This window comes from Danio rerio, chromosome 15, assembly GCF_052040795.2.
Source record: "Danio rerio strain M-AB ecotype USA chromosome 15, GRCz13ab, whole genome shotgun sequence".
Lineage (NCBI taxonomy): Eukaryota > Metazoa > Chordata > Actinopteri > Cypriniformes > Danionidae > Danio > Danio rerio.
Genome location: NC_141035.1, coordinates 24,545,043 through 24,564,912, shown reverse-complemented (window position 1 = coordinate 24,564,912; position 19,870 = coordinate 24,545,043). Strand labels below are relative to the sequence as shown.

Below are 19,870 nucleotides of genomic sequence, written 5' to 3'. Positions count from 1 at the left end.
TTTCAAACTTTCATTAAAATAAACTTTCAGTTTACTGTTTTCTTTTTTCCCTTGTTTGGTTTATTTAATTATTTACCTGTCTGCACTATTAATTATTTAAATATCTATTTATGCAGGAATTTGTGGATTTTTATAAACATTTATTTATTTATTTATTATTTTATTTACACAGGAATTATGGATTACCCATTTATATTTGCGTATTTATTAATTTACTGTTTTTGCAGGTTTTGTCCTCTATATATCTTAAGTAATATGAATAATTAAAATAATAGATAACTTCAATATACATTTGACCAGTGAACACCCCCATATTGGTTCATACCATTGTGAATAAATGTTTGCGCCAAAAAAGTATTCATTCATCAGGCAAATCTACACAGCATGGACAGACTGTGTGAGTGTTCACAAAACGTGTTTCTTTAAAAAAGACGTAGGTGTCCGTAGAACTAGATGCATAGTTAGTATTTTATCATGCATGCACGTAGCTAAACAGTAAAAAAAAAAAAATTGTACAGTTTTTATGGTTATCCAGGTGCTGGAAAGCAAACCTGTCACCATTTACTTAATATTACAAATGTCATTGAGAACCACTTAATATCCCTCAAAACATTGAAAACATAACATTTTATTAAAGTTTGATTAATAACGTCATTGAATTGCCGTACATAACCGAAAAAGCTAAGTTAGCTACACATCTCATTTTTCATTGCAAAATATGTTGTTGGGTCCCTTTAGAAAATTGCTGGATCAACGTTAGACTTAAACATTTGCTAAATGTAGCAACAAAATGTTGCACCATTGGAAACAATAATGAACATTGATTGTTTCATGACAAAAATATACGTTATAAGTTCAATATTATGACGTGCGTCTGCTACTTACGACAGTCCCAAATTCCGAAGCTGATAAACTATTTGAATATGTATTACCTCTAGTTCTTGAGGAATTGAATTAATAAAGTGAAAAATAAATCTGAAGCAGGAACGAATCACTCTTTAGAGTCGGCTCTTTTCAAACGCGAGGTGAATCGGTTCATTCGATTCGTTTTGAGCGATTTCAAAACTTGGAAAACTGAACGAAACTGAACAGAAGAGATGAAATATTTACTTACAATCTGTTTAAATAAACCATGTAAGCGCATCTTGTCGTTTGCCAGCTTTGGGGGTCAACAGGTGGGCGTGTGTCACGTGAATAAGTCTTCCAGAGTTCAATAAGTTTGTGAATGAATGCAGTCGGATAGATCCAGTTCTGCTAATGTGTAGGAAGTTTGTTCGGTTTTTGGGTCACTGATATAACGTTTTGTAGATAAGAAAGATATTTAGTGATATGCCAGTAATGTAAAAATGTTGCTCCAAAGTCAACACGATTGTATGACAACATGATTTAGCAATGTTATTGCCCAGACTGCACTGATGCTCCTTTAAAAAAATTAACCATGTATTTATAGTACTGTTGAATAACCTTGTACTTTTGTTAAAGTTTTGATTACATTAATATCAAAGTTTCACTATTTAGAGAACTATAGCCTCTTTAGTGGATTTATGCCATTGGAATTTCTGTTGAAAAATAAAAAAAAAACATGTTTTGTAGTCAACCCCTGGATAAGTTTAGAGTCCAAAATGAACAAACCAAATGACGTGGTTCTTTAGATTTACACAACAATACATTGATTACCCTGAGCTAAACAGCATGTTTGGACACTTCAATGATGCCATTTTATGGCAAAATTCCCTGTGCAGTGTTTGTTTTTTTTATAACTCTGTTATACAGCTGCCAGAAAGTGGGTCTAAACCGAACTAATTAAATGTTCAAAGATAGCCACTGTTAGCTTTTTGTTTATCACCAGCAATGGCCCAGTACACTCAAAGCAAACCCAAGTGGACCCATTCAGTAAAGTACAAACAAACAGCACCTTTGTTCGCAAAGCTAGAGATACTGCAGCGACCACAGGCCTGAGGGTTCATTCTTTGTGACTGTGCCATTGCTGTGGGAAAGCCAAGTAGAACTAAGCCAAATTTCACGCCATTCAGTTCACTGACTGAACTTTATAGCCAGGACAGAGCATCCTGTATGAAGTCTGTATCATAGGTCGTACTATTGTAATTAAAATACTGCAAAAGACTCAAATAAAAGTCCTCAACCATAAAATTAAAAGTGTCCAAACACCTCAGGTTTGTAGTAAACATATTCCAATAGCATTGACCTTGCCTGACTTGGAATTACGTCAGTATTGGCCTTGATGTGACATCACTGTGGCTACTGTGAATCTGTGTTGTTGGAAACGAGTAGCTTTGAAGAGACCAATCTGCAAAATAGCTTTAAGTTCCTAACGCCTGCCGTTATCAAAGTGACCCTCCACGTGGTCTGTGTTGACACAGATGAGAAGCAGGACAACCTCTGATAAGGGACTGCTTTAAAAGTAGACCCTGAGAAAGAAACTCTCATTTTCTCATCAACAGGTAAGAGCCAGATGTCAGATTGCTGAACAATTACTCGATGACGTTTGAGTCATTGACAGCCAATAATATTTTTAACTGATGTATCTAACTAAATGTAAATTTTCTGTTTTGTTTTTAGAATTAACTTTATCAGCAAAGAAACATGAATCTGCAGTTTATTACATTGGCTTTGGCCTTTGCTTCCACAGCAGGTTTGTAGTATTTCATACGTGATTTATTAGTTTTGATAGAATTTTTACAATGACTCATGAAACTGTATTTCTTTTCAGCATTTCCACTCAATGATGAGATCAGTCGAGATGCATGGAGTTTACAGAAAGACAATCAGGCCACTGACAAGAAGAATTTTGACAAAGACTCAAAGTAAGTTTACTCTTGATTAACCAATAGCATAATCATGTGATTCTCTTATTTTGTTTATTTTCGTTTATTAAATCTTGTCTGGAATTCACTTCATGATGAAGGGGTATTCTAGTTCATGTAAACTAAACCATGAAGTGATAGAAATGTATAAATATAAAAAATATTAATATAATATAAAACTAATATAGAATTTTTTATAAAACATACAAGTTATAATGTGTTGATTATAATATAATTTAACAAATAAAAATAAATAATTGCAGTTAAATTATAGGACAATAATTTTAGTTTTTGTTTGTTTTTTTATATCTTATGAAATACTAATAATTTATTTTTATATTTTTTAGATGACAATGTGATGTTAAAATGTGATTTTGATTCAAGTGTTGTAACATAATAATGACATAAAAACCTAAAGTAGTTTGGCATTAGATTATCTTATTGCTTCATTTATTTGAATAGGCCAACTTGTCACTAAATATAGTGCAACTATCCAAAGAAATAACATTTTTTAAAATTAAAGATAATGAAACTATGAATAAGAGTTTTGAAAATAATGAAACAAAGTTGACTCTGAAATGTATCAAAAGTGTAAGGTTTCTTTTAACTTGACGGTTACACCAACTGTCTCAACAATAAGACAAAGAGCACATTTTAAATGCCTTGCAAAAACTTTATTTTATTTTATTAAAATATGTAGCACTCCAATCTCCTCATCCTGAATCAGTAGAAGATGCAATAAACCAAAAGAATTCAAACCATACTTCTTTGATTGCATTAAAACAGAATGGCATCTGAGCTGTACACAGGATTGCTTTGATTTCTTCTTTGCTTTATCACATACGCTCTCAGTCATTGACCCCTCAACCTTACTTTTGCAGCTCTATGTGGAAGAACCATGTAGTGAGCAGTGACCTTTACTCTGAAGACTCTTACAACCCAATGGCAGCAGAACTGAGGCGCAAACTAAGCATGGAGTCTGAGCGGCTGAGGGCCCGTCTGAAGCAGGAGCTCGCCGAGCTGAGAGAAAGACTCTCTCCTTACCCCAGCCATCCCAAACACACTCTAGCCAATGTGAAAGAGTTCCTCGCCCCCTTTACCAAACAGCTCCAGACGGTTCTCCAATCCAACACTCAAAACCTTTGTGAGAAACTCAACCTGAACCTCCAGGAGCTGAACCCAGAGGATGCAGTGCTTTACCAGGAGGCTGTGCAAAAGATCACAACAGCTCTGGATGAAAGCCACCAGAAAAGAACAGCAGCCTTTGAGGACTTTAAAACGAAAGCATTCGAGGCTGTCGAGGAGGAAAGAGACAGCAGCGGAAAGGAACTATGGGAGGAAGTCACCGCCAGGCTTGGGCAAGAAGTTTGTACCTTTAGTTTAGAGGTACAAGGAAAAGTTGCTGCGCTCAAGATTGCTTTGATAGGCCATCTTGCGTCGGCACAGCCTCCAAGGGAAGTGATGGCTTCAAAGGTGGATCAGTTCTGCCAGAACTCTGCCACTAGGAATCAACAGTTTATTTCTAACTTGGACCAGCAGATGACAACGCTCCAAGAAAGCCAGAGCCATGGTGAGTCAACTGGTTTCCATCAGACAAACATTGAGTCCATACAGGAGGATTTCTCCACAAGACTCACAGCGCTGTTACAAGACATCGTACACACCCTAAATTAAACACATCTCCATTCCTGTCAGAAATACAACTGTAATGTATTGTAAATAACAACTGTTTTGTGATCTGTCGCTTTGTGTAAATATATTGTGGTTTGTACAGTTTTCAAAGAGAAATCTGAATGTTTTTGTGTGTAATATGTGTTGACATGCTGTTTTGGAAATAGTTAAGAAGATCAGTTTGTACGTATTTGAAATGAACATATATGTTGTCTGATGATTATTGCATCAACTTCTGTGTATTAATAAAAGTTTTTCTTTCTAAATACATAGCATCTAAATAGTTATTATGCCTTTAAAATACAAGAAAGCAGCAAGTCATTGGCTGTAATACAGGGGTTTTCAAACAGAAGTTACATCCAATTTTCAAATATTTATAAAAAGGAGAAAATTTACTAATATTATTTTGAAGTAATAGTTTGTGGAAACATCACACTTTTATCATCATGTATTTATCCTCAAACTTCGTTCCAATCCTGTAGGTTCTTCAATCTTTTCCTAAATAAAAATAGACATTTAAGCAATGCAAATATCCAAACAGTACTTGGTCCCATTCACTTCTATAGTAAGGCCCCCTTAAACACTGCCAGTTAAATGTGACCCAATTGCTATTTTTTGCTCATATGCGACACAGATCGGATCTGTTCTATGAATGTGTAAACTCAAAAAAACAACCCATGCATTCAGATATTCAGAGATTGGTTTCAGGCCTCCTTCATATGTGGAAATAAATCAGAGATAGATCAGATATGTGACAATGCGACTGTCATGTAAACAGCCAGATTGGATTTGTTGAGGTATTTCGTTCTGTACATCATTAAACTTACGACAATGTGGTGCTTCTCCGCGGTTTAATGACAGAAGAACGAGCGTATGTGGAGATGCCGACGCGGTAAACAACATCCGAGTAAACACAGAGGAGGAAAGTGATCAGTCGCCACAATTTGCTCCTACCAGACCTGAGACCTCTCTCTGAATGGTGGAGAACATCATACAGCACATAAACCATAAGTGCAAGCTCTGATGATGGCCCTTTTCCACCTCCGCCTCAAAATCCTTTTAAAGTTGGGCGAACTTCGTGTTGTAACTTTTGCTTTTTGTCGCTATTAATACACGCACTGCGGCTTCACATAGAACCACTTTATTCTCTCCAACACCAGTGCGCAGCACTGCACACACAGGCAAAAGCTACATCTTCAACTACACACACACACACATCAGGGCCATACCATGACATAAACTGCGTAGGGGTAAATCTGAACTGAACCATTCACTGCTTTTACTACACTTCGCATATTTCGCAGAGCTAAAAACAAGACAATTTCTTCCATCGTGGCTAGTCCCAGATAGCAGGTAGTAATCGGCCCGAGCTCGAGCATCGGTAAATGTTATCCAGGCCGAGAATGGCCCGCAGCTCGCCCGCGCACATCCGTTTGTGATGATTCCTGTTAACCATATCTGGCCCGAGTCTGTGTGTAGAGTCCGGGCCGCTTCTGGCAAGGACTCAGCTTGTTTAACTGATGACAACCGATTAAATTCTTATTTTATCTAGTAATTTATTAGCTCCACGTTTAATGTCAATTTGAGAAAATATCCATGGTACAACAGCAACAAAATAATAAGAATATTTTGTGTGGATGGTTAGACGCAAACAAAACAATATTATTTAAAAATGGATTATACATGTCATCTTGGCACAGATGCTAGAATCCGCCTTTATGCATGCGCGACATCGTAAATTGTATGGCAAGTGTAAACACATGAATTGGATATGGGTCACAATAAAAACAACATGTAAACAGACAGGCAAACAAATCAGACATAGGCAACAAATCGGAATTGGGCATCAAGACCTGACAGTGTAAACGGGGCCTTAAGTGAGTGATGAATGGCAGTTGTCACCAAGATGTTGTGATATCTTGTTTTGTGTTCAAAAGAAAAACTAAATTTTTACAGCCAGTAGATTGACTGACTTTGGTTATACTGCCTCCAAAATAAAAGCCAATTATTTAGTTTAATTTAGAACAGTGTTTCTCAACCACGTTCCTGCAGAACCATTAACACGGCATGTTTTGGATGTCTCCTTCGTCTGTCACATCTATTTCCAAGATGTCCTCGCTGCAGCCCGCAGCATGATGACGTAGGCGATCGTCAACTACGTAGCGGACCTTGCTACTGTGACGGTTGGGTTTAAGGTAGGGACAGTGTATGCGATGGCCAACTATGGCCAACTATAGCGGACCTTGTACCGCCCACTAAGGTTATACTCATGCTACTGTGAAAGTTGGGTTTAGGTTACGGCGAGGTGTAGGCGATCATCAACTATGTATCAGTCCTTGTACCACCCACTAAGGTAAGGCTTAGGGCTGCAGCGAGGACTGTCTCTCTATTTCAGGTCTTTTAGTCTGTGCTAATGAGCTGATGTTCTGGATCAGGTGTGATATAAGGAGACATGGAAAAGGAACGTGATTAAGAAACACTGATTTAGGACACAACATTATCTTAATAATATTATTTCACACACAATATAAAAGGGTCTTTATAAATAAAATATAGTTGCCTTCTCATTTCTGGAAGAATGACTTTTGATCATATTTAAAAACCAAAATATTTGAAAACCCCTGGGCTAATATAAAAGCAATGTGTATAAGAAACAATGTATGATCATAAAAATTACAAAAAGATTACATCCACAGTTTGCTCCATTCAATAATGCAGCTGAGCCTAAGTGCACCTTATATTAGCGCACATCTAAAACTCATTAAATCTATTAATATTAATATTTGCAGTCGCTTGAAAAAAAGACAGATTCAAAGTGACCATACTACAGGCTGCTGTCTAAGTAGATTACAATATGCTAATTAAGCATTATGCAAAGCGCTTCTTTTATGGTTTGTGCAGACTCCGTGATGTGATCAGACGTCTTATCGGGGATATCAAATTAAGCTTCGTTCGACGCTAAACAGATGGCGAGTTGATGGAAGTCTTAGTGGAAAGCTCGAGGCAGGCCACCAGCCCAGACAAACTTCTTCAGCACAAACCATCCAGCCATGATCAGACCCACAGTACCGGCGGTGGCGAAAATGACCCCTGCCATTACTCCAGCCACATTCATATTTTCCCGGTTTTGCGGCTCATTGCCTCCTGTTTCACAAGAGAAAACAAACTGTGCTGTTAGTGTCTACACGTTCATCATTTTTGATGCAAGTGTAGTATTTTGATTAATGTTTCAAAAAGAATATCTTACCATAAGGCGATGCAGTGGGAAGATCTTTAACTATAGGATCAAAAAGTGGAGAAGTTAGACATCTTGGCACATTAAAACCACTTTTATTAGAAATTGCTTAAAGTTAAGTAAACTGATTGGTCTCAGATTGGTCTTATTAGCACTTTCCCTGCTTAAAGTGCTTAATTTGGGTTAGTCTCGCATACTTCGGAATAATGGCATTCAGTCTGGACTGATTGAAGTGACAAGAAGCCAAAATATACAACACATTTTGTTTTCTTCAGTGTAATGTTGCGGTTCTAAAAATGTAATATTGATGTCAACATTGATTAAAAAATATGTCCACCCTGCAGCTTGATAAGATCAGATTTTCTCTTTAAAAAAAACAAAGGATTTTTATGTAATAATGAACTCTTTTATTAAGTACTTTAACAAGAACTCTAACAGAAACACTCCAATCCCCCACCCCTTTTTCATTTTCCAAAATGTTTTCCCTTTCTTCTTCTGTATTTCTTTCTTTTCCTTTCCCCCCTGTATATGAAATGAACTTGGTATATAATACAGGATAACATGGGACAAAACATCAGTTTTATTTGTTTGTGCTGGGATCAATGAAGCTGTTGGCAAGGCCAGTCAAATCTCAACCTCTGGCCTGCCTGGATCAGTAAAAAAAAAAAAAAGCATTGAGCTTTGCCCTACAATAATAAAATAATTTAGCTGATAAGTGTTTATTGTCACAAATGTAAATACAGCAGCTCTCTTGTTCCATGAGGAGGTTTGTCATCAGGACTGCATTATTAAAGAGCATGACATCTATGTCATCCATGTAAACTTTAAAACCAACAACTATAAAATTCCTGAAGAGTGTCAGTTTTTTGTGTGTGGATCAGTCTAATCATTAGATCTAATCACGAAATGCAAACATACTAATCGAAGAAATAAATTATCCTGCCTAGAGGTGCATCAGGCCTGTTTGGGTTCACATGCCTTGATGTCTCTATAATAAGCCTTAGAATATAGGCCTTTTACTTTATTTACTGTGCGAGTGAACTGGTTTTTGGTTTAGTTTTTTTGCAACTGAAATTTCATTTAATTTCGACAAACATACAGTTTGATTAATACATTGAAGAATTTGGTGTTAGAAAAACCAGGACATTCATAAATAAGAAAGCACAATCTATTTCTGTTTAGAAAGCAAGACAAACATTTTGCTACAAAAGCACAATACACAATTTTCCAGTCTTGGGTAAAGTTTTTATGTCTCTTTGTTGAGTGGAGAGCGTATATAAAAGCGCATATAAAAATAAGAGTTAAATTAGATTTTTCTAGAAGAGTCAATTTAAGATTTTTTATGTGAAGAGTCCATTTTTGTGAGTGTATTTATTTTTTTTTATGGTGAACTAACCCTTTAACTTACATCAACTGTAACAATGTGCTTAAAAAAGTAACTTTTGTGGAATTTGATAACTTTAAAGTCAATCTCCATCCATTGGTTCTGCAGAAAGTACCTTCTCCCAAAATGACAAGCATGCACCGTTTAAAAGTAGGCTTCAGAATGAAGATAACCCAGGGTCAAGCGCAGTAAAAAAAAAGCTGAGAGCTGGTTTGTTGTGTGTACTGTATGTAGATGGCTCACCCAGGGCTTCAGTGTACAGAGGGCCCACAGACACCATAGCAGATTCTGTGGCTTTTGCTCCGTAAGGCACTGCAGCCCTTTTTCTTCGTGCTCCAGTAGAGTTGCAAGCCTGCAAGAGTAAAATATTGTTTAAAAAAAGTTAGTTAATGAAGGTTAGCAGTAATCTCTACCCCTGTCTAGCAATAAAAGACTCCTACATTAATCAGTTCATTGCATTTCTTTGGCTCGCAAAGACGCAATATACAGTGCAGGTAAATGGTAGACTGCTGCTGATTACGATGCTCCACAAAGCGGAAGGCTTCAAATGAAAATCTGGAACTCTTGGAAAGTCCATTATTAATCACTGTTGTTCGGTTCTCTATAGTGCATCTGTGAGGGAGAGCAGAGGAGCGTTAAAAAAGCAGAACACAATCAAGAAGTACAGTAAATGTCAATTCTGAGCAATTTGGTAACATAAAACTGATGACTATTAACTCATTATCTACAGCGGTACCAATACCTTGTTGAGAACTGGTTTTCTGACTGAACTTTTTAATGGTGCAAAGTAACAGATTACAAATAGTCAAATGACTGCAATTGGGTAGTTTTTCTCAGAAATTGTAATTTTGTAGTTTTAAAAATGTGTGCTTTTACTTTCCCTTTAATACAATACTACATTTAGCGCAGTATCGGTACTTTTACTCCACTATTTTCCTTCAAACTGCAGTCACTACTTTATTTCTTCTTGTCTATGGTGATTGGCTGAGTAGAAAAATCGGTTCTTTCAAATTCAATCAAATCGCACATAGAAAGTAATTTGCATCATTCTTAACCTCAAGACATGAGCACTGTAAAAAAATGCAGCAAACTGTGCAAAAAGTGTCCAAGGAGATGTCCAAAATCTTTACACGCAATGACCCAGAGACGGTTTACACCAGGCATGTCCGAACTCGGTCCTGGAGGGCCGGTGTCCTGCAAAGTTTAGTTCCAACCCCAATCAGACACTCCTGGGCTAGCTAATCAAGCTCTTACTAGGCTTTCTAGAAACATCCTTGCAGGTGTGTTGAGGCAAGTTGGAGCTAAAATCTGCAGGACACCAGCCCTCCAGGACCAAGTTTGGACATCCCTGGTTTACACAGTCTGAAAATTGGCAAATAGTCTTAAACAATAACTAAAAGTACTATAGAATGTTACGTTTACACACACCAGCACAAATTGCATATAAAAGCATTAGCCTTTCACAGCAGAATGCTTACTACTCTTGAGTACTTTTGAAAAGGGCTACTTTTTACTAATACTTTGAGTAATATTTACAAAAGATACTTTTATACTAAACTTGAACTACAATTTTGTGCAAGTAATGGTATATTTACTTGAGTATAATTTTTGAGAACTCTTTCTGCCACTCTTTTTTTGTATCCATTTCTGTCACCTGATGAAATTTTAGTTCCTTGTCACCTAAAAGTTTAAAAAATGAAAGTAACAGGACACTGATTGTCGCCAACATGCTTTGGGCTGTTCAATAATGTTCAGTTTCTTGCAAAGGCCAATCATTTTTCTTAATAAAATCTGCATTTTCAGGAGTGTTCAAGTGTTAATTTTGTTTTGCATGTAAATTTTTTTTGACGTTTAATGTGGGTATAGTCATAAGACCCCTTTACACAGTAATGCCTAGTTCAGACTGCGTGATTTTAGCCCCGATTTTGGCTCGCCGACAAGTTTTGAGAAATCGCCGACAAATGCCTGAAATCACAGGCAAATCGCTGCTCGTGCATGTGAGTGACAATCACACAGTATGAACTATCAAAGACGCGATTTGAGAGAATCGCTGATGAGTCGCCGATGCTTGCGAGATATTTGGCATGCTAAATATCTGGAGCTGTCGGCGATTCAAATCATACCGTGTGAATTGAGTTTTGACTGAAAATAACATTGGCGATCGCCTACAGCCAATGAGAGAGCGGCATTCACTTGTGTGTGCGTGTGTGTATACCTGCTGCAGGCTAGCGGGAGGCTGGGGGAGAAGTTAAAAGTGATCTTTTTCGGTTTATTTGGACCCACGAAATGGAGGAAAAACTAGTGCAGGTTTGACCGGACTCATGAGCAACCGTGTCTGTTTGACGTTTCATACAGAAAGAAATTAGTTTATTATCAACGTTAAGGAGAAATGGCTAATTCCCTTTAAACCTAGGTGAGCAAATATGGACATTTTCTACCCCATTAAAGGCTTCTTTCTCATTATGTATTAATAACAAAAGACATACTACGTGTTGTTGGCTGTGAGACGGAGTTTGGACGAACTTGTCGGCGATTCTTCCTATAGTAAAGTCATGCAATGTGAAAGTCCTTGTCACAGATCCATCTTGCAGTGTAAACAAAGCAGCGACGAAACGCTAGCCCAGATAGTCATGCTGTGTGAAAACATCTGTGACACGACGACTTTGAAAATCATGCAGTCTGAACTCGGCATAACATGGTAAATTGCTTTAAAATCACTGGAACAACTTTACTGGTGAATTTAAAAAGTGTGGGCCTTTTTACATATGATCTCTTCAAAGCAATTTTGCAGAAAAGTAGAAGCAGCTTGGTTTCAACTAAAATAAAGTGTGCCCAATCTATTTTAATCTTGTTATTAATATACAACTAACTATGACTCAGTTATCTCATAATTGCTTTTTAATTGTTATTAAGGTAGTAGTTAGGTTGTGGATGTGCAGTAAGATCATGCAGAATGTGTACTTTATAATATATCACTTAATATTGAGAATTGTAATACACTTTGGGTGTATTTTTCTGATTTTAATGTTAACTAACATACTTACTTCATTTTAAGAAATGTAACCAAATTGTGAAGTGTTACCACAAATTCTTAAACCAAAACTTCACCCAAAAATGGAAATTTAATTATTTATAACTCACTCTCATGTTGTTTCAGTCCACAATCACACCCAAACTAATATATTTTAGATGAAATCTGAGAGCTCCCTTATCCTCCACAGTCAGCAGCAAAGATCCCGAGACATTCAAAGACCAGACAGGGAAAGAAAAACCTTGTCTCTCCTGATTCAGGTCATAAGGGTGCGCATTTACCACGGGCAGTAAAACATATTGCCAGTAGAATCAACAGCACAGCACAGGCATGTTGTGTCATATTGCTCGTAGTGAACATACACCCTGTTCTGATACAGAAGACACTAGCTATGTTTCCATCTAAAAATGCAAATAAACTAATGCTCAAATCTAGAATATCGCTTCATAGCTGTGGGAATAAAGCAGCGTTTCCATCCAACGAGTCAAAGAGTACAAAAACGTCACTTGCTGATTTTTATCATCACAGGATCTCTTATAACAAAATCACATGACTTTTATTAATGCACATACTGTATTTGTGCGGTAAAAGTGTTTGCATCGTAGTTTATGTGCATCTTTTCTTAACAAATAAAACGTTTATCCTATTCAGTTATGCTCTTATGTTTTTTTTATGCGCATCTTCAAAACTTATAAACAAAATGGCATTTCCGTCAACCGTTTTTTTTATGCACATATCCAAAATGCGGATGGAAACATAGTCAATAATCTTTTTTTGGTACAAAAAAAGTGTTCTTGAAGCTTTATATGATTGCAGTTGAACCACTGAATTCACATGGATTGTTTTGAACTTTTAGATTTAATGTTTCGAAATTGGCCTCAGGGGATTAAGGACATGAAGGTGTGTAATTGATGACAGATTTATTTTTTATTTTTTTGGTTAAACTAACCTTTTAATCAGGTTTAACTCACCCAATAAAAAAGTTGTACTGCACGTTGTTGCTGGTATTATAAGGTGACGGGGTTGCAAAACAGTAGTCCAACAGTAGATTAAAACTATGGAAAAAGCACAAAAATTATGTTTCATTCCACATTTAAACTTTCAATTAAGTATGCAAGAATAGAAAAATAAGCATACTTACTTTCCAGTGAGATTGGCAGCTTTTACTTCAACGTACACTTTAGTGCGTAGAGGTAATCCAGACGGTGGAACCACCAAAGGACTATTATAATCTGAGCTCTGACATGGGAACAATAATCATTGTGATATATTCCGCATTAATAGTACAGATTTTTACAAATATTTATTCTTACATTGAAGACTCTCATGCTGAGTGTATCAATGAATGTGCCGTTGTTGTCACTAGTGGCCACAGACACTGATGACCTGCATAAAAAATGTGAATCGGGTCAGTCCTGTGGTTGCCATGAATTGCAGCAGGTGTAGTATGGAGCTGAAAAGCTACTCACGCTGTGATCTCAGTGTTGTTGAGGAGGTATTCCAGTGGGTAACGGCAGGAAAAGTGGTAGTATAGGTCTGTGGCGTAGCTGACAACTCCTACTGCGGAGCTGGGTGTATCAATGTATCCTGTGACAATGACTGACTGAATGCTGGAGAACATGCTGAATGGACCAGACTGGTTGGGAACCTCATCCACAATCTAAAAAGGGGACATTCAATAAAATGTGATGTAAAATGCTTTACATCTAAAACGATTTTTTAAAATACATGTTTATAATAATTTGTTACTTTAAAAAAAAATTTAAATTTACATTTTATAATTTGAAAAAAAAGTTGCAACTTTTTGGATCTTATTTTGTTTTTCAATATAATGCTATACAAAATGTTTATGAATCTAAAACTATTTTACAAGTTTATAAATTACTTATTTTGACATTTTACATACTTATATATGAATTTAAAAGAACAAATTATTTAGGGTGAACAATAAAATGCAAAAATAAAAAAACTATAATAAAATAAAATACATATAACACTCTGAATACTAAAGTAACCCTCGAGAATGGAAATGCTATAGTGGAATTAATCCACTTATGGGAATTTCGTTCAGAAAGCCAATCGTCTGAAAGAGTATATAAACGGGCCAATGAAATGCCAAATGAATTGGCAGCGTCAGCTTGCACACCCGATGCTTGTTGCAATCAATTAGCATAAAAGCACAGCAAAAGCAAGAAGATGCAACCTTTTTAAGCTGAAGAGACTGATACCTACAGCTAAGAGACAGTCATTATGGCGACGCAATATAGTATTTTCGTTTCCCTCTTCAGGGAACGAGGGTTACTTTAGTAACCAGAGCGTTCCCCTTTGGATGGGGAACTCCAATGCTATAGTGGAATTAATCCACTTATGGGAAATGTCTGGAAAACGCCATAATGACTGCACCTTATCTCTGCCTTCGATGAGAGGTTTGCCAGGCAAGCCTGAGCGCACCTGCATCATAGAGAGGTGCAGTCTTCCAATGTGTTCCCTGGCCCTTACTTATCCCACTTCAAAGAAGATCTACAGTTTTAGATATACGTTTCGGGAGCCGCAAGCCTCTAGATATATTTCTAGGAATTTAAATATGACAATACGTTGGGAAAGTGTGCAGTCTCAAAGGGGAGGATGCTGTGGAGGCCACCTGCTGCCCAAAAGGGGAGATATTATGCCAGAATATATGGACTAGCCCTGAGAAGGGGGAGTACACGTATAATAAGATGGTTAGCGGAGAGGGAAGGCACGGGTCCACCTGTGGGGGGGGGGGGTGGGTTGGTGATGGGGGGGGGGGGGGGGGTTGGAGGAGATGCACCGTGGCTGAATAAGCATATGTGAAAACGCAGGCTGACCAGAGGGCAGACCTACAATGCAATGTGCCAGCGAGTGACTCCTCCACTGAGTCTGGGCTTACCTAAGGGGGGAACTTTACTGAGAGTGAAAAGGTGCAGGTACCTCCGTGTTAGGGAGAATGGCGCAGCAAGCATGTTTCAACACCTTAACTGAGTTGTTTCCTCAATCACCAAGGGTTACCTAATACCCTCGAGGAAACCGGCTCCACTCGTAGACTGTAAAACCTTGCAAATGTATTAGGTGTCGCTTGCACACGGCCAAGAGGATGCGATGCTCCAAGTGGAGTGCGCACGCACTCCTGCGGGACACGGCTCGCCCTGGCTCTGGTAAGTGAGAGAGATGGCTTTCTCGCGTCTAAGGACTACACGTGGAGGTTCCAAAGACCGGGGCGAGGGTGCCAGATGGTGCCCTATCCCTGAGACAGTAGGTCCTCTCTCAAAGGGATCTGCCAGGGGAGGGCCATCGCGAGGAGGGAGAGCTCTGACATCCAGGTCCGGTTGGGCCAGATAGGCGCAACCAGCAAGACCTGCTCCTCGTCCTCCCTGACCTTGCACAGTAACTGCGCGAGCAAGCTCACTGGGGAAACTCATATTTGCGCATGCCCCTAGGCAAGCTGTGGGCCAGTGCATCCATGCCGAGAGCACCCCTGGTGAGGGAAAAAAATCAACTGCCAATGAGCGTTTTTGGGGGAAGCAAACAGATCGATCACGCCCATATCATTTGAACAGGCTCGGGGTGGAGTCTCCATTCTCCAGGATGTAAAGGCTGCCGTGAGAGCGCGTTGGCGTTGAGAGCAGCGATTTAAGTCATGTATGACTCCAGAGGAGCAGAGGGGAGGTGCGCTGAGACATGCGGCGAGAGCGGATACCCCTATGCGGTTGTTATACGCCACCGTGCTGTCTGTCCTGACCGGGAAGTGCTGCTGCTTCAGCACCGGAAAAAAATGGTGGAGAGTGAGGAAGACTGCCAACAGCTCTAGGCGATTGGTATGCCAATGCAACTGGGTTCCTTTCCACAGGCCCGCAGCTGCATGCCAACAACACACAGCCCCCCAGCCCGTGCTGTAAGCATCTGTTGAACAACAACATGACTGGACGCCTATCCTAAAGGCACTCTGGCCTGTAGGAATGAGGAGATACAGAGGTGGCGCTCCTGGACCACTAATGTGGACATCGTCCTCCCCAATGCACACACAGCGGACTTAGTGGTCCGAAGAGCATAGTCAGTTGTGGTGCAGAGCTTGTGAAGCAAGCTTGAGTCGGACTCACCTCGTGCAGCTGGGCCAGCGCCTGCACTTGGTAGCACTGGTTGGTGCCATAGTGTGCAAGGTGGAAGCAGCCTGGCGCACAGGCTTGTAAGCTCTGGTTCGAGGGAGGCAGATAACCTACAGGCTTTGGACGGGAGACGAGGTGGACTCCACCAAGAAGAGGCACCACGCTGACAAAGATTGACCGCAATGACACGCTCAACTTGAGGAATCACCTCATACCCCCCCTGGCTGCTCCACCATCAAGAGTGGTGAGGGCGGAGAGACACGCAGCACGGGCAGAAAAAGATGCCCAACAGGATGGCGTGAGCCTACTGTGCACCTCCAGGAAGAAGGGGACGAGAGGCTTCGAAAGCTTGGCCCTCTTGTCCTCTACGTAGCACCCATCTAGTCGGTCCAGCCGCGGAGCTGGGGGATAAACCATCTCCAACCCCACGGCTGAAGCAGCTCTTAATATCAGGATTTGTTTTGACAGCACTCACCTGCCCGGAGGGGGCAAGCAGGTCTGGAGCCTCGTCGGACAATGAAAGCCCTTCCTCTGATGCAGCAGTGGACGTCTGGTCCCCTGTGTCATCGAACGTAAGGGCCTGGTTAGACAGATCGCTTCCTCCGCTCGAAGCTTGGTTGGAGTGCTTGGAGGAGTGGGAGGTCCGCAGGCCCGGAGGCAATGGATAATCTCCCACTGGAATCCTCAGACCTGCCCGAGTGCCCGCTGCAGTGCAGGGGACAGCTGGGGTGGTTCGCCTTTCCAAAAACGCACAGTCGGAGCGCCATCCTGGAAAAGGACGTGCTGCACGACTGTGTTGCTCTTTTAGGAAATTTGCAACTTTATGCGCACTGCTCTGGAGGATTGCTCTCATTCGCTCGAAATCGCTGGATATTAGCAGGAGAAGTCTCTGAAGCAAAAAGGATACCTCATCTTGCTTTCGCTGTGCTTTTATGCTAAATTGATTGCAACAAGCATCAGGTGAGCAAGCTGACGCTGCCAATTCCTTTGGTATTTCATTGTCCCGTTAACATACTCTTTTAGACGATTGGCTTTCTGAACAATAATCCCATAAGAGGATTAATTCCACTATAGCATTGGAGTTCCCCATCTGAAGGGGAATTATATTATTACATAATTGTATAGATTAATATATGAATCCATATTAAATAAGTGACTTATGTATTGTATTAAATATTTTATACCTAAATATTTCAATATGTAACAATTAAGAAAAGTTGTAAAATGCTGATTTCTTCAAACCTGCAGAGAGTGTCTGCAGGGGTTCTGCAGGCTGTCATTGACGGGCAGCTGGTAGCGGATGACAGGAGGGTTCACAGTGTTGTCGGGGGTACCCAAGCACAGGCTGTTATCACGTTGCCCGTTCAGTGCCAGACCACTGGCATTAAAGCCTGCCCATTCCGCAGTGCACAGGTTCACCTCTAGAGTGATCATATTGGTGCCACAGTGAACCACCAAATCACTGTTATCTGAGAAAATGAGAGGGGATATTAGTGTTCAACCAACTGCTCAGAAAATCAGTCTGATCTGACAGAGACTCACCTGGAACCCTGTTATTGTCTGAGGTGCAGTTATAGGAATGAACAGACTGCAGGACCACAGCCAGCAAACACAAGCATAAAAACAGCATCTTCCTGCTGTAGAGGCAAACACTATGACTGAATATCCTGTAAGGTTAAATAAATGTTAATGGGAGTTCTAATTGGTTTTAGGCAAGAAAATGCAGTCAAAATCTTTTTTGTCAAAATGCCTTTTTTTTTCATGCACCTGTCAATTTAGAAATTTTGGCTTTCCATAGGGTCGCCACTGGCTCACATCGTTCAGGATTGGTAGAGCAACACATCGATGAATTTGCGCTTCAGTGTTTGAACTCTCAGTAATGATTAAATCACACTGAACTGAGCTAAACTGAACTGAACTGAACTTAAACACTAAAAACTGAACTACACTGTTCTAGTTACTATGACCATTTATGTGAAGCTGCTTTGACACAATCTACATTGTAAAAGTGCTATACAAATAAAGCTGAATTGAATTGCATTGAATTGTTACTTCAGTCTTATGCAGGGGTGCCCAAACTTTTTCGTATGTAGGGCCAAAAACCAAATATCATTGATAGCCGTGAACCGAAGATAAATATACCAAACTATGTTACATTGAAGTTGTCATGGGTAATTTCTTAATTCATATAATTTTTTCATAATATAAAAAAACATAGAAAACCTTACTCTAAATCATATAACTTTTTCAATTATAACTTATTCCAACAAATACATAAACACATTTATAACATGGAGGAGTTCAATGCAGAATACACTACTCAAGCAGATACTTCCTTAATTTACTCACCAAAGCCTCTGCATTCTCCTCTATCCATCGTGTGTACATTTGAAACTAAATCTGATTAATTTACACCATTTAAATTGAAACATTTAATTTCAGATAGTTTTTGTAGTTTATACAATAAAACAAAGAAAAAAGGGTACATTAAATTTAAAATGACAATCTCCATTCTCAGGATAGCAGGCCAAATCAAAGGTTGAAATGGACCAATTTTGGTCAAAGTGCCATAGTTTGGATATCTCTGGTCTAATGAAAAAATATATGCAAAATATACTCTTTTTTTTATTTCAATATCAATACATATGATGGTTCATTCAGCTGTGGCAACCCCTGATAAATAAGAGACTAAGCCAAAGGAACATGAATGAATGAAAAATACATATTTTTAAAGGCCTATTTCTCAATGTTTCGAGTTTTCTCTTCTACACTGAGCCATAAATCTCCACTTCAGAAGCAATGATGCATTTAACTTCAGTTTTATCCATATCCTTATTCTGATTTTTTTTTTTTACAGTGGGATAAATCCATAAATGATTTGCCTTTATGTACATTTTATTGTACAAAACATAAAAAAATTTATTCTGACTGTTTGCAGTATTTTCTGAACTATGGAGTGATAAAAAAGATTACCCTAATTCCTCTCAGTAACAAGCTTTAAATAAAAAAAACAATAAAGCAAGACTTTTCAACCTGACTTCATCCAATATTCAGATATTTGTGCGAAAAAAAAGTATGCAGATTTTTTGCAGATTTTCTTGACCTTATTTAATTACAGTGTCTCGCCATAAAGAGAAAAAAACAGTAGATATAAATGTAAAGAATGAGTGTGTCATACCTGTGTAAGTCCCCGGCAGGTGAATGGACAGTATTTGAGGAAGGTGATGAGACTGAGAGTTGATATATATAGTGTTGGACCCCAAGCAGAATTTAATAGGTGCAGGGAGTGTCTCATCTGTCCTGTTTCTTTCAAGATTAAAACATGTATCCCCTCAGGTTCTGATTATTAATGAGTGACAGTGCAATTTGATGCATATTAAGTGGACACTTGTAAAAATTTTCAGAAACGTTGATATTAATGACTATTAAGGAATATGTAGGTGTTTTGAGGTTTGCATAAGTATAATCAAACTTATTTCAATATGAATATTTAATATTGATTCATAATCAATCTTAATAAAAAATGCTAGGTTCAACAACAATAATAATATTTATTTATGGTACGCTTTTCTCATACTTAAAGCGCTAACAAGAGCATCAGAA

General features: G+C 38.8%; 2 protein-coding genes across 5 annotated transcripts; one reads left to right on the top strand and one right to left on the bottom strand.

Moving 5' to 3' along the window:
• zgc:162608 lies at positions 1-4,764 on the top strand. 4 transcript variants are annotated; one of them, XM_087282243.1, is made up of 5 exons: positions 1-397; positions 2,382-2,462; positions 2,581-2,653; positions 2,732-2,825; positions 3,707-4,764. In XM_087282243.1, the coding sequence occupies exons 3-5, from the start codon at positions 2,605-2,607 to the stop codon at positions 4,497-4,499; spliced, it is 936 nt and encodes a 311-aa protein (XP_087138369.1). In that variant the 5' UTR covers positions 1-397; positions 2,382-2,462; positions 2,581-2,604; the 3' UTR covers positions 4,500-4,764.
• Positions 4,716-19,484, bottom strand: LOC567816 (zona pellucida-like domain-containing protein 1). Its single transcript, XM_087284096.1, has 11 exons — positions 19,446-19,484; positions 17,810-17,934; positions 17,510-17,736; positions 13,616-13,806; positions 13,460-13,532; positions 13,288-13,385; positions 13,118-13,201; positions 9,556-9,727; positions 9,359-9,467; positions 7,744-7,773; positions 4,716-7,640 (listed from the first exon to the last, which is right to left on the bottom strand). The coding sequence occupies exons 2-11, from the start codon at positions 17,895-17,897 to the stop codon at positions 7,483-7,485; spliced, it is 1,230 nt and encodes a 409-aa protein (XP_087140222.1). The 5' UTR covers positions 17,898-17,934; positions 19,446-19,484; the 3' UTR covers positions 4,716-7,482.
• Between the last annotated feature and the right edge of the window lie 386 nt (positions 19,485-19,870).

Coding starts and splice junctions, on each gene's coding strand:
- LOC567816 (XM_087284096.1), bottom strand. CDS start 17,897: ATGCTGTTTTTATGCTTGTGTTTGCTGGCTGTGGTCCTGCAGTCTGTT. Junction 13,386..13,459: donor TCAGCATGAGAGTCTTCAAT/GTAAGAATAAAT, acceptor TTCCCATGTCAG/AGCTCAGATTATAATAGTCC. Junction 7,641..7,743: donor TCCCACTGCATCGCCTTATG/GTAAGATATTCT, acceptor CTTGTGAAACAG/GAGGCAATGAGCCGCAAAAC.
- zgc:162608 (XM_087282243.1), top strand. CDS start 2,605: ATGAATCTGCAGTTTATTACATTGGCTTTGGCCTTTGCTTCCACAGCA. Junction 2,654..2,731: donor GGCCTTTGCTTCCACAGCAG/GTTTGTAGTATT, acceptor ATTTCTTTTCAG/CATTTCCACTCAATGATGAG. Junction 2,826..3,706: donor AATTTTGACAAAGACTCAAA/GTAAGTTTACTC, acceptor TTACTTTTGCAG/CTCTATGTGGAAGAACCATG.